This window comes from Chelonoidis abingdonii, chromosome 13 (assembly GCF_003597395.2).
Source record: "Chelonoidis abingdonii isolate Lonesome George chromosome 13, CheloAbing_2.0, whole genome shotgun sequence".
Classification (NCBI taxonomy): domain Eukaryota; kingdom Metazoa; phylum Chordata; order Testudines; family Testudinidae; genus Chelonoidis; species Chelonoidis abingdonii.
This window is the reverse complement of record NC_133781.1, coordinates 13,659,546-13,672,873: the sequence shown is the minus strand read 5'-3', so window position 1 is coordinate 13,672,873 and position 13,328 is coordinate 13,659,546. Positions and strand designations below refer to the sequence as shown.

The window sequence follows — 13,328 nt, the reverse complement described above, 5'->3', positions numbered from 1 at the left end:
AACACAAACGCAAACATAAAATGCAAACAGGCTATTGGGGTTGTCAGCCAACAACTCCTTCTTCGAGTGCTTGCTCATATCAATTCCAATTAGGTGTGCGCGTGCCGCGTGCACGTTCGTCGGAAGATTTTTACCCTAGCAACACTCGGTGGGCCGGCTGGGCGCCCCCTGAAGTGGCACCGCTATAGCGCCGGATATATACCCCTGTTGACCCAACCGCCCCTCAGTTCCTTCTTACCACCCGTGTCAGTCATTGGAACTGTGGAGCGCGGCGTTGCTGATCTCCACATCCCTAGCTTCTCATAGTTCTCTGCTCCTCACTGTGTTTATAGTTGGAGTTTTTGTGGTTATAATTAGTGTTAGTACTTATTTTTATAGTTAGTGTATATAGTTGAAAAGAGGATCGGGGATTAGCCCCTTTCCTCCGCCCCGGTGCGGGCCCATGCCCAAGGCACCGGGATTCAAACTGTGCTCGGCGTGCCAGAAGCCGATGCTAATAGGGGATCCCCACGACTCCTGCCTCAAGTGCCTAGGGGAATCCCACCTTGTTAAGTGCTGCATTTGCAAGTCCTTTAAACCAAGGATGAAGAAGGAGTGGGACTTTCGATTTGAAGCAGCTCCTCATGGAGTCGGCGCTTAGTCCTGCAGCATCGGTACCAAGCACCCAACAGACTGCCTTGGTAAGGAGTGTCCCTTCAGCACCGGATCACCCCGGTACCGAGAAGGACTCTTGGCACCAACTCCTCGGCACCGCTCCCTTTCCCCGACTGGGAAACGACATGCTGCTACAACTTCAGCCTCCCACAAGGAGCACTCGTCTAAGATGGTTCGTCGGGCACCGTCTTCCGCTGCGGCACCGTCAACGCCAGCACCGCAGATAGCTGCTCCACCTGGGACGGCACCGTTAATTACTGGTCCCACAAGGGCCGTTGAGTCCGATGCCAGACAGCTCCCCGGCTCCTGCTGTGGTTGAGCTTGTTCTCCCTTCTATGCTGGAGACCTCCTCTATGGCAAGGGAGCTCATTTCAATGATGGAGCTGATGCGTCCTCAACCCCCAGCACCACCGGTGCGGGTTATTCAATCCATCGGCAAGCCGGCCCTGGTAAGGCCTCTGTCCATCGATCCTCCAGAGAGACGTCGTTCCAAATCGCGGTCTCGCAGACGCTCTCGATCACGTCACTCCCGGTGCTGCTTGCAGTCCTGGCACTGCTTTCTATCGCGGTACTGGTCGCACTCGCGGCGCCGCTCAGCATCACGTTCACCGGACAGATATTCCTGGTACCGATCCAGCTCTCGGTACCGTGTATCCCACAGTCGCTCCAGGCGATGGGGCTCAAGATCCCGGTCGACCTCCCAGCACCGCTACGGTAGAAGGTCCCAGTCTCGCTCACCGGTACCGCCCCGGGATCGAGCGTCAAGAACAGTGCCGTCCTCACAGGGCCTCTCGGCACCACTGTGGCCTTTGAGATGCACTTCAGTATCATCTCAGGCCGGAAGTGCATCATACCATCTGGAGGGTGACTCTGACATCCCCAGCCACTATCCGGAGAGACAAAGCCATGATCAAGGACCTCATCACTGGTCCTTCTGGACACCATGGGCATACCACCATGCCCAAGGTGCCCCGTCAGTGGCTCAACGCTCGGCCCCCTCAAAACACCGTGTACCAGAGGCGACAGTGAGCCGCTCTCCCCCTACAGGCATGGATGAGGGTCCAAGTCCATCAGGGGGGCACAGAGGTTCCACCTGATCCAGCTGATGCTTCTCCTGTACACGACTCACCTCAGGACCCGTTGGTCCTGGGCCTTTCCTCCTCTTCCTTATCTGATGAGGCGGTAGCAGGAGCATCCTCCTCAGGCCCTCCGCCAATTGATCTCAGGGCCTATAAAGACCTCTTGAGGCGGGTGGCCCAGAATATGAATTTGCAGATGGAGGAGGTCACTGAAATAGAGGACCTGGTCGTGGACATCTTATCAGCTGATGCACCTAATAGAGTGGTGCTCCCGTTCATCGTCACTATACAAGCCAATGCAGACACCATTTGGCAATCCCCAGCTTCAATTCCACCTACAGCTAGGGGAGGAGCGAGGAAATATATGGTCCCCTCAAAGGGGTACGAATACCTCTACACCCATCCACCTCCCAGCTCTCTGGTTGTCCAATTGGTGAATGAACGGGAGCGTCATGGCCAGCAAGCATCAGCTCCTAAGGCGACGGAGGCTAGACGTATAGACCTCCTAGGCCGCAAAATATACTCGCCTGGGGGCCTCCAACTTAGGGTGGCAAATCAACAAGCCCTCCTAAGCCGGTATAATTTTAATACCTGGGTGTCAGTGGGGAAGTTTACGGAGCTTCTTCCCCAGGAGTCCTGTCCAGAGTTTACGGCCCTGCTCAAAGAGGGTAAAAAGGTGGCAAGAACCTCCCTCCAGGCTTTTCTGGATGCCACAGACTCGGCGGCCAGAACTCTGGCAACCAGAGTGACGATGAGGTGTATCTCCTGGCTTCAGGCCTTCAGGACTTATCCTTTGAGGGACAGGGCCTCTTCTCAGCAAAACCGACCCCAGGTTGCAAAGCCTCAAGGACAATCGTGTCATAATGCGCTCGCTGGGTATGCACACACCAGTGACCCAACGAAGGTCATTCCTGGCCCAGCCATACCACCCGTACAACCAGACTAGGTCGCATCAGGACACTACCAGAAGGCGTGGCAGGGGGAATCGGCGGGGACAGTCTGGCCCTCAAGGATCCCAAAGTCAAGTGCCTCCTAAACCACCAGCGAGGCCTACGCAAAACTTTTGATGGGACGCCCAAGGACGGCCCACCAGTTATCCTACCGGAGGTCCGTCTCCCTCCTTTTTCAACTGTCTCTCCCATTTCCTCCCTGCCTGGTCCCAGCTAACCTCTGATCATTGGGTCCTTCGCATGGTGGAAACGGGATACCATCTATAGTTTGTTTCAACCCCTACCCGTCCCTCTTCAGGGACCCCTCTCACGAGCAATTCCTTTGGCAAGAGGTCCAGGCGCTCCTAAAGCTGGGGGCCATAGAGGAGGTGCCAAAAGACATGAGGGGCAAGGGGTTCTATTCCTGCTACTTTTTAATCCCCAAGGCAAAGGGAGGTCTACAACCAATCCTAGACCTGCGAGAACTCAACAAATTCCTGATAAAGTTGAAGTTCCGCATGGTATCCCTGGGGACCATCATCCCATCCCTGGATCCGGGAGACTGGTATGCCGCCCTCGACATGAAGGACGCTTATTTCCACATCACCATTTATCCACCACACAGACAGTACCTCCGTTTTGTGGTCAACCACCAACACTTTCAGTTCACAGTTCTTCCTTTTGGCTTTTCTGCAGCTCCAAGGGTCTTCACCAAATGCATGGCTGTAGTAGCCGCCTCCCTCAGGCGTTGTCGAGTACACGTCTTCCTGTATCTTGACAATTGGCTTATTCGAGGGACTTCTCGGTCACAAGTATTGCAGCACCTGTGCATCGTCAGAGACCTCTTCAGGAGCTTAAGTCTCATGATCAACACAGAAGAGTCTACTCTCACACCCATGCAGAGAATAGAGCTGTTCTGGACTCCAGTTTGCCCAAAGCCTGCCTCTCTCAGTCTCGTTTTCAAACAATGGCTTTATTAATTCACAGTCTTCAATCCTTTCCGACAACGTCAGTGCGGTCTTGCCTTGGCCTAGTAGGTCACATGGCCTCCTGCACCTTTGTGACCAAGTACGCGAGACTACATCTCCATCCCTTCCAAACCTGGCTGGCTTCAATATACCGTCCACACAGAGACAGTCTGGATTCGGTGCTCACTAATCCCCAGGAAGGTTCTCGACTCCCTCTGGACCCCTCTCTGGTCTGCGCAGGGATGCCATTCCACCCACCACAACCCTCGGTAGCCCTAACCACAGACGCATCATCTCTGGGTTGGGGTGCCCATCTCGGGAGTCGTCACACTCAAGGGCTCTGGTCGCCCCAAGAGCTGTCCCTGCACATCAACGTGAGGGGACTGAGAGCAGTCCGTCTAGCATGCCAGGTGTTTCGAGACCATCTACAAGGCCGTTGTATATCAGTGTTCACGGACAACACAACGGCCATGTTTTACATAAACAAGCAGAGCGGAGCACGCTTCTCCCTCCTCTGTCAAGAAGCCATCTGCCTCTGGGAATTTTGCATAGCCCACTCTTATCGATTTAATAGCGTTTTTTCTCCCAGGAGTCCAGAACACTCTGGCAGAGCACCTCAGCAGGTCGTTCCTGTCTCACGAGTGGTCGATACACCTGGACGTTATCCATTCTGTTTTCCGGAGGTGGGGCTTTCCCCACATAGACCTCTTTGCCTCTCGAGAGAACAGGAAATGCCAGGTGTTCTGCTCCTTCCAAGGTCGCTCCCTGGGCTCCCTCTCAGACACATTGCTGATTCTATGGAAGAGGCACCTACTTTATGCCTTCCCACCATTTCCGTTCATCCACAGAGTTCTACTCAAGCTCTTCAGGGACAGAGCCCACCTGATCCTCATTGCTCCAGCATGGCCAAGGCAGCATTGCTACACTCTGTTGTTCGACCTCTCCATGGCAGACCCGATCCCCCTGCCACTCTGGCCAGACCTCATAACACAGGACTTCGGCAGGCTTCACCATCCAGACCTGCAATCTCTTCATCTGACAGCATGGCTACTACGTGGTTGAGGCAGTCAGAATTGCGTTGTTCCGTTTCAGTACAACAGGTGCTCTTGGGCAGCAGGAAGCCGTCCATGAGGTCGACATATCTCGCCAAGTGGAAGCGTTTCTCCCCCTGGTGTGCTCAGAGTAACTTAATCCCTGGACAGGTTTCTGTCCCCATTGTCCTGGATTACTTATGGTCCCTCAAAGAGCAGGGCCTGGCGGTCTCTTCTATAAGGGTGCATCTCGCAGCTATTTCAGCCTTCCACCTGGGGGAAAGTGGCAGCTCAATCTTTTCTCACCCCATAGTTTCCAGGTTCATTAAGGGATTGGAGCGGTTGTACCCTCAAGTCAGACGTCCAACCCCTACGTGGGATCTAAACCTAGTGCTAACCAAGCTCATGGGTGCCCCTTTTGAGCCTCTGGCCACCTACTTGCTGCTGTAGCTCTCCTGGAAGACAGCCTTCCTTGTCGCTATCACCTCGGCAAGATGAGTATCAGAGCTTTGAGCTTTGACTGTGGATCCCCTGTATACAGTATTCCACAAGGACAAGGTACAGCTGCGACCACACCCAGCATTCCTCCCTAAGGTGGTGTCTGCCTTTCATGTTAATCAAGACATCTTTCTCCCAGTTTTTTTCCCGAAGCCACATTCATCGCGTTGGGATCAACTACTACATACCTTGGATGTCCGTAGGGCTCTCGCCTTTTATATCGAGAGAACCAAACCCTTCCGATGGTCACCCCAGCTCTTTGTAGCCGTGGCAGACCGGATGAAAGGCATGCCGGTCTCTTCCCAACGAATTTCATCTTGGGTGACATCCTGCATCCGAACATGCTATGAATTGGCTCACATTCCAGCTAGCCATCTCACCGCCCATTCTACTCGGTTGCAAGGCTCATCTGCCGCTTTCCTGGCCCATGACCCTATCCAGGAAATATGTTGCGCTGCTACCTGGTCTTCCATTCACACCTTTGCCTCACACTACGCATTGATTCAGCAGTCCAGGGACGATGCAGCCTTTGGCTCAGCCGTTTTGCATTCCGCAATGTCTCACTCCGACCCCACCGCCTAGGTAAGGCTTGGAAATCACCTAACTGAAATGGATATGAGCAAGCACTCGAAGAAGAAAAGACGGTTACTTACCTTTATAACTGTTGTTCTTCGAGATGTGTTGCTCATATCCATTCCAAACCCGCCCTCCTTCCCCACTGTCAGAGTAGCCGGCAAGAAGGAACTGAGGGGTGGATGGGCCGGTAGGGGTATATATCCAGTGCTATAGTGGCGCCACTCCAGGGGGCGCCTAGCCGACCCACCGAGTGTTGCTAGGGTAAAAATCTTCCGGCAAACGTGCACGCAGCGCTTGCACACCTAATTGGAATGGATATGAGCAACACATCTTGAAGAACAACAGTTACAAAGGTGAGTAACTGTCTTTTCCAACATATTGAGCTTCTACAAGTCAAGATGTCTGGAATGCCTCAGGGGGGCTATATTCCTCCATCAAGGTTTGCCATTTGAAGTCAGTTAAGAGTTCTTGAAAATGCCATTCTTAGGTGCATGGCTTTGTATTTAGGAACCTCATTTTAGGCTTCTATTCTTAAAAATATTGGCCTCTGTATACAAAAAAAAGTTTGCAATAACTTTATTATTATTGAAAAATCTGAGTAACTTTTCATGGTTATCACTGAAACCATTTTGTTTTGAAATGACTAAGATTTTATGTCACTAGGAGAAGTTTTTAATCAAAATACAATTTTAGTCCCTGACGCTATAACCATTTAGATGCATGGTTAAAGTTAAGTTCATGAGTAGTTCCATTGAAGTCAGTGGGACAATTCATGTGAGATAAATATGTACAGTATTTGCAGAATCAGAACCTTAATTTTCAATATTTCATTTTTTTTTTTTTTGCCAACATCAGTTCTATAAAATTCAAATAGACCCCTTTCAGTTAAGGCATTTAAAACAAAAACCACTTCATTTATAATTCATTATAAATCTAAATCTAAAATTGCTATAGCACACATTTTCAATTAGTTTTACAAAGCTTCAGCCTGATTTAAATAATTTAAAATTGCCTTAAGTTTAATCCACCCTGAATTTGCCATTCTGGAACAAACAGGTGATCCATTTATTGTCTGCATCTTTATTTTTGACAGTGCCCTGTACCAGGTGCTTCAGATAAAGCTGCAATAATCCCCTTAATGGACAGTTCTGGAGTAACTACTCAAAACAGAGAAGTTTGTGTTCTTAACCCAAGTATTTGCTTATGCCCAGAAGCATAGGGGCTTATATCATAGATTTTCTCTTATTAACTGTCATGTCCATATGACTGTTATTTTTTGAATGCTGCTTTGTGTTGTGGCTAGTAGTTTGCACAGGTTAATACCTTATTTTCTAAACAAAACATTTCCTGTTATCAGTTTAAATTTTTGTTTGACATTTAGTTTAATTGGATGTATCCTTTTGAATTACAGTAATAATTTGGACCATTTTTTCTGAACAATTTACTATATGCCCCCTCTTATTTGTCTCCTTAGTTAAGCAGTCCTAATCTTTTCAATATCTTATATAGGAACCTTTCCATTTCTGTCATAGCAGATCATCTGTATCTGCTAAATTTTTCTGAGATGGGATGACCAGGACTAAAAGTAGTATTCAAGATGACGATTTAACATCATTTTATATAATAGCATGATAGTATTCTCGATATGAGCAGGTATTTTATTGAAAGCTAGGTCCTTTTTGTGAGTGGTTTCAGTTAAAATAGAATGCTGTAATATTAATTAGTTTAAATTATTCTGTCCAGTGTGCACTACTTTGCATATTTCCAAATTGCAATTGAACTACTATCATGGGGTCCATTTGCCTGGCTTTGATAGGTCCATCTGAAGTTTTAGTCTTTTTTTGAGTGTCTTAAATTTTGTCATTGTGAAACTTGAGTTTTCCCTTAGTTTTTGCTTTTGAAAATGAGAATTTAAGTTCTTAAATCATAGGAGTTTTTGAAAATTTTACTCCAAATCCAGAGTCGCCTTTCCTTTTGTGTGTGCTAAAGCTAGTTGTTCCAAGAAGCAAGTATTTATGGAATCAACGGATTATTTCTCTAAACAGGCTTATATGCAGGTGACTGAAGTCGCCTACTGTTGCTTGTGTTTAAAATATATTACTTTCTTCATAGGAGAGTTTTCATGTAGAAACTGTCATCTTTAAAGTAAGGCTCAGACTTTTTAAACATTTGGGTTTTGAAACAGCTTTTTATGTAATTACAGTGGTCTTTTTTTTTCTTTTGTTCCATCTAAAGTAACTGTCTTCCTTGCCAGCTATTCAGAGATCAGATTAGGAGCTAATCTCAGTGCTTTCTAGAAAGCAAATGTTTTGTGCAAAACCAAGCAAAAAAGATGTAATAGGAAAGCAGTCTCTTCACTGGGAGAAGAGACTTTGTGAAGTATCTGCTGTATCAGAAAAGCATCTTAACAGTATAGATGGTACCAAGCTGTTCGCTGGCCACATAAAATTAACTATGAACAGGAATTCTCTACTATAGTTTAGTAAGAACAGACTAATCTGAGCTCCATAAAGGAAGATTAAAATCAGAGTATCTATCAGAAATGCCTGTTTCTGTTATTGGAACGAACAAGCAGCTTTTAACTCTTTTTAATAAAGTGTTAATGAAACCTTGTCTAGTCTCCAAACCAGATTTCTGATAGGCACTCATCCCTGTTTAATGTTCATTTTCCATTACAACTATTAATGTCTTTCCTGAATGGATAAAAGCAAAATCAGTCTTTGAACAGTCTTTTGTTAGTTTAAATTATAGTGTTGCAGGATTTTAAATTGTTCTTGGACTGAAATACTAACACTGATACTCCAGATGCTGGTGAGTCAGTCACTATATACAGGAGTTGATTTTATAAAACATGGTGCTGCACATATTGTCTAGCTTCCTTTTCAAGGTGATGCTGAAATTTATTTTCCTTTGCCCATTAATTTATTCTGGTTGGTAGCTGGATTTTTCTGCTGCAGAAAACATTGCCCTTAGATTCTTAATTCTACTTTTGGCCAAAGAATTATTTTTTGTTGTGCATTGCCCTCATTCCTGGCCATTGGGTTCATTGATTGTTGTAGTGTAAATACCAAAGAAGAATATGAGTTGTTTTTTTAAAAATCTACATTTTGTCCTCTTTATAATGTCATCCTTTTTCTGCAAGACATATTTACAAAGGTCAGAGGTGTATTGTGGCTATGAAATTAGACTGGCTTGTGCACTTTTCAGTCACATTTACTCCCCCCTAACTGAAATTATATTTTCATCAGAGCTGTGAGAGTGCAGAAAGGAAGCTCTTTTGTGTAGCCTGATGGTGTCCTTGTTAAATTCAAAGTTCTCACCTATCATTTCCAAGTCCTTGGATATTTCATTGTCTTACATAATAGTATTTTAGTAGTATTTGCAGGGGGCATAATACAGTACTAATCTAGGACCTGTGATTTTTTCCTAAATGCTGACAAGTAGAGGGACAACTGCTTTGGGAGAGAGCTTCTTAAGACCTTGGCTCCTCTCTGGCCACATGACTTCTGCTCCTGGAACAGCTCGATCTCTCTTCTGTGCCTTTTATTCATATATTCCAACAGGAAATACAATATAATGTGTAACAATTAGGGGTTTCTCAAGTACAGCCACCACCAGCCTAAAGATTAACATTTAGGAAACGCTGGATTAGTCAAACACATTACACAGCAACAGTTCAGTCACTTATAGAATCCCCAGTCTTCAGTGGGCCCCACTCAGTACACATACATCATGCAACAAAGCAAAATCTGCACCAAAATAACTTTGGAGCACAAACAGTCAGATGTCAGCTATGCAGCTTTCAGACCACAGTAACTTATGCAGTGGATCAAAGGTGGTCTCAGGATTTGGGAGAAGTAAAGATGACTTAAAACTGTCTTCTTCATCATCCTGTGATACTTCGCTGAACACAGTTCGCCTAGGTCAACAAAACTGGTCCATTAAATCTAAAAATTGAACTAAAATACTTTGTCTGAGAGGAAAAACATTTAAAAACAAAAAACAAAAGCACCAGACACACATTTCACATATTCAGTATGGTGCAGAATACTTTGCTTAATTTCTTTTACATAGCATTAACTGTTCAGTCTGCTAAACTGAAGCAATGTACTTAATCAGCTACCCCCTAATTTAGCTATACAGAACTGTGGAACTTTGCTATGTATAAGATTCTGCTTTCAAAAAGGACTTAAGCAGTATGATGAAAAGTTTTGTACTACAGTGCATAAGTGTTTTCTTTGCTGTATACATTACACTATTGCATACAAAAACTGCACCCATGCAACCTTAATTTAGCCTCCATATGCATTATGATACGTTCTTTAATTACATGATCACATACTACTTTTTCTACAGGACCCCTGCCTCATTCAGTGTTCACTGAATGAACAGCCACTCAATAGTTCGTTTTATCCTTGTTCAATGTGTGGCCAGCACTGCATTATTTGTACACCATTCAAACCCTGCTCTCAGAACAGTGAGTTTTGTTGTTTGGTTTTGGTTTTGTAAATATTTTTCTGGAAATTCCAGATTCTGTTCATCTCGCTTACATCAGTATATTGGGGAAATCTGCAAATGGAGTGCAGAGTGATGTTTTAAAATACATTTAAAAACATAACTTCAGCATAATATGCTAGTCCCTTGTTGCCAAAGAAAGTAATGGAGAATAACTAGATCTGAGAGCACTTCCCAGCTGTACCAGAGACTGCATGTGTGATGCTGGGTAAAGTCACTTAATCTCTCTGTGCCTTAGTTTCCTGGCCACAGAATGAAGATACTTCCTTTCCCCCACCCATTTTCTTGACTATTTAAATGGTAAGTGCTTCAAGGGCAGGGATTCCAATGTTTGTACAAGTGTCAGAGGGGTAGCCGTGTTAGTCTGGATCTGTAAAAAGCAGCAAAGAGTCCTGTGGCACCTTATAGGCTAACAGACGTATTGGAGCATGAGCTTTGGTGGGTGAATGCCCACTTCGTCAGACGCAAGCTTATGCTCCAGTACGTCTGTTAGTCTATAAGTTGCCACAGGACTCTTGAGTAATGTTTGTACAGTGACTAGAAGAATGTGCCCTGAATCCAGGTTGGGGCCTCTAATGCGCTGCTGTAAAACAAATAATGAATTCATAATGTTCATGATGTTTAACAATGTTAGTTTGACTCTTGTATTGTCTATTTCAAAATTTAATTTGGAATCTGAAGTTTTTCATTCTTTCTTACAGCTGCTGCAAGTCCTTTGCATATGTTAGCAACCCATGCATCCGCATCAGCATCTCTTCCAACAAAACGCCATAATGGAGACCAGTCAGAACAACAAGAACTTAAACGTATCAAAACAGAGGATGGAGAAAGCATAGTCATAGCTGTTAATGTGGACACCCCATCTGTTGCAGTGAGTGATCAAGGCAGCCAGAACTAGAAGCGTAGTGGAGTTTTTTCTTTTTTCTTCTTTTTTTTGGGGGGGGGGGGGGGAGGGGGGGAATCAACTCCATGGTGCCAAAAGGAGACACTTAAATATAACACCTAAAACATTGGAACATGTTCTCATGCAGTGGGGAAAGGGGCCCTGTGATCAGACTTCAACTTTCAGCACTGAAAAAACAACACAGATGGCCTTAAAACTCAGTAATTTAAAAAAATCAAACTGCAAAACATCTTGTTCCAGAGGCTGTGACCCTGTTCCTCCCCACCCCCTACTGAACTAACTCTGTGTACACTGAGGAGAAATCCAGTGTTGGGGAGGTCTGCAGCTTTATAAAATCTTTATTGGATTATTTTAAGGACTGATTATCTCAGTGTAACGGCAGCATGATAAGCGCTTAGTGTGAACTGGTTTCAAACGATTGTATATTCCTTAAAGGGAACAGAGGCAAGGAGCCATTTCCTACATCTTGGCAGCTAGCCTTTCATAATGACCTACCCAATGCAGTTGTTGGTAGATATGCAGTATTTTGTTGTTCACATGTGGAATTAGAAATTTTTGAGGTGTATTTTCATTTCTTTGCAAAATAATGGGGTCTTTGACATTTCAAATCACTCCATTTCTACTCCGGAAACTTTGGAATCACACAATACTTTTCATGTGAAATTTTGTTTAGTAAAAAACTGAATGTAGGGTTTTTTAACCAATGGAATGATTTACTTTTGTCTGTCCTGTTAAAGTTCAGATAAAGCTACTTTATTACATCTGCAAATTTTCATATTTTAGCAGTTGCCTGATAAATTTAATCAAATTTTATTACCATGTGTAGTGATCAAATGCTTCTTCGGGCTTGCATGTAACTGATTAGAAATTACAATGTAAATGAGCCGTTAACTGACGTAAAGAACTGCTATGAATTTGACCAGAGCTGCACTTACCTGTTTCTCTTTCTTGCTACCTTTTGCTGTTTGTTACTTTGTGTTGACTTTGACTGTCCCTGGCGCATTTTTCCAGTCTAAAGTAAAACAAGAGTCTCGCTTAATATTGTGTATGTTTAAGATAACAGACTGTTCTTCATTTAGAAAAGATAAAATTCTTTATCACAAGTCCTTTTAAACAGAGAGTAAAAATTATCTTCTCAGAGGTATATTAAGTATTTTTAAGCTTAAGCACCCACCTATAGAAATTAATCTGACCAGTTTATCCATAAAACTTTTGATGTCATACACTGACCCTCTGGGGTCTCCATTAAGAGTAGCTGTTGTGGTTTTCTAACAGTGGCTACCATATTATTATGATAAAAGTTGGGTTTTTTTTTAAAATGTGTGTTCTGCGGTTGAACAGTTTAAAATGTATTGGTAATTATTCACTTTAATTGTGGTAATAGATTCCACCTTACATTTCCAAATTAAACTAAAAGTTTAGGCTGCTGTTCAGTCTTTAATTCAGATAAGGTCTTGTTCCTTCTATAGTGAGGTGAGTGGAGGCTGGAGAGTGGGCTTAAACTTTGAATTCCAGTTTGTTACTTTCTGTTATTATCATGCAATTATTTATATAAATATTTGTTTTCCATTTCAAAAAAGAAAAATCTGTATTTTCATGATGGACTGAAACGGCTTATATTTAGGCAGCTTTAGAAAACTCTATTTACCTGAAGACCAAATTGAGAAATCTGTGCTGAGTATCATGTTAATCCACAAAATGGAGCTGTTACAATGTCAATGCAGATAATACATATTAAAAATTGTGAAAAACACTGTACACTAGCTGAGTTTATAAGAGGCATTTTTAAAAAATCCATGATGTAAAACTCCAGAATGATATTCAAAGTGTTAATGGGAGTTTTAAAAAAAAAATTGAGAACAATAAGCGTTCCTTGATAGTAATCTGGTTTTTGTTATTGGACACTTTATAATTTATACACAGCCATGTAGATTTAATTTAAAATCAAGGCAGTAGCTGGATATAAACCTAGTGATTAGAACTTGGTTTATATTCAGAAGTAAATCTATTCACAACTAGAAATGAGTGAATGAGTTAAATCTTTTTAATAAATGTTAAATTATTCAAAAAAATCACTAAATTAGTCTAACATTTACTCCCAAGTGTGTTTATGAAGTGTTCATGTAGGTCTGCTGCTTGTCAGTTTATACTGGCAATGCCAATATAGCTGCTAA

At 43.8% G+C, this 13,328-nt stretch overlaps 1 protein-coding gene across 1 annotated transcript in view; it reads left to right on the top strand.

The window, feature by feature from the left end:
* FOXK2 (forkhead box K2) overlaps positions 1-12,912 on the top strand; it is a 74,200-nt gene extending 61,288 nt beyond the window's left edge. Inside the window, exon 9 of the mRNA XM_032792753.2 lies at positions 10,952-12,912. Within this exon, the coding sequence (XP_032648644.1) occupies positions 10,952-11,148 (197 nt within the window). The 3' untranslated portion in view covers positions 11,149-12,912. The remainder of the gene's footprint in view (positions 1-10,951) is intronic.
* Positions 12,913-13,328: the final 416 nt, after the last annotated feature.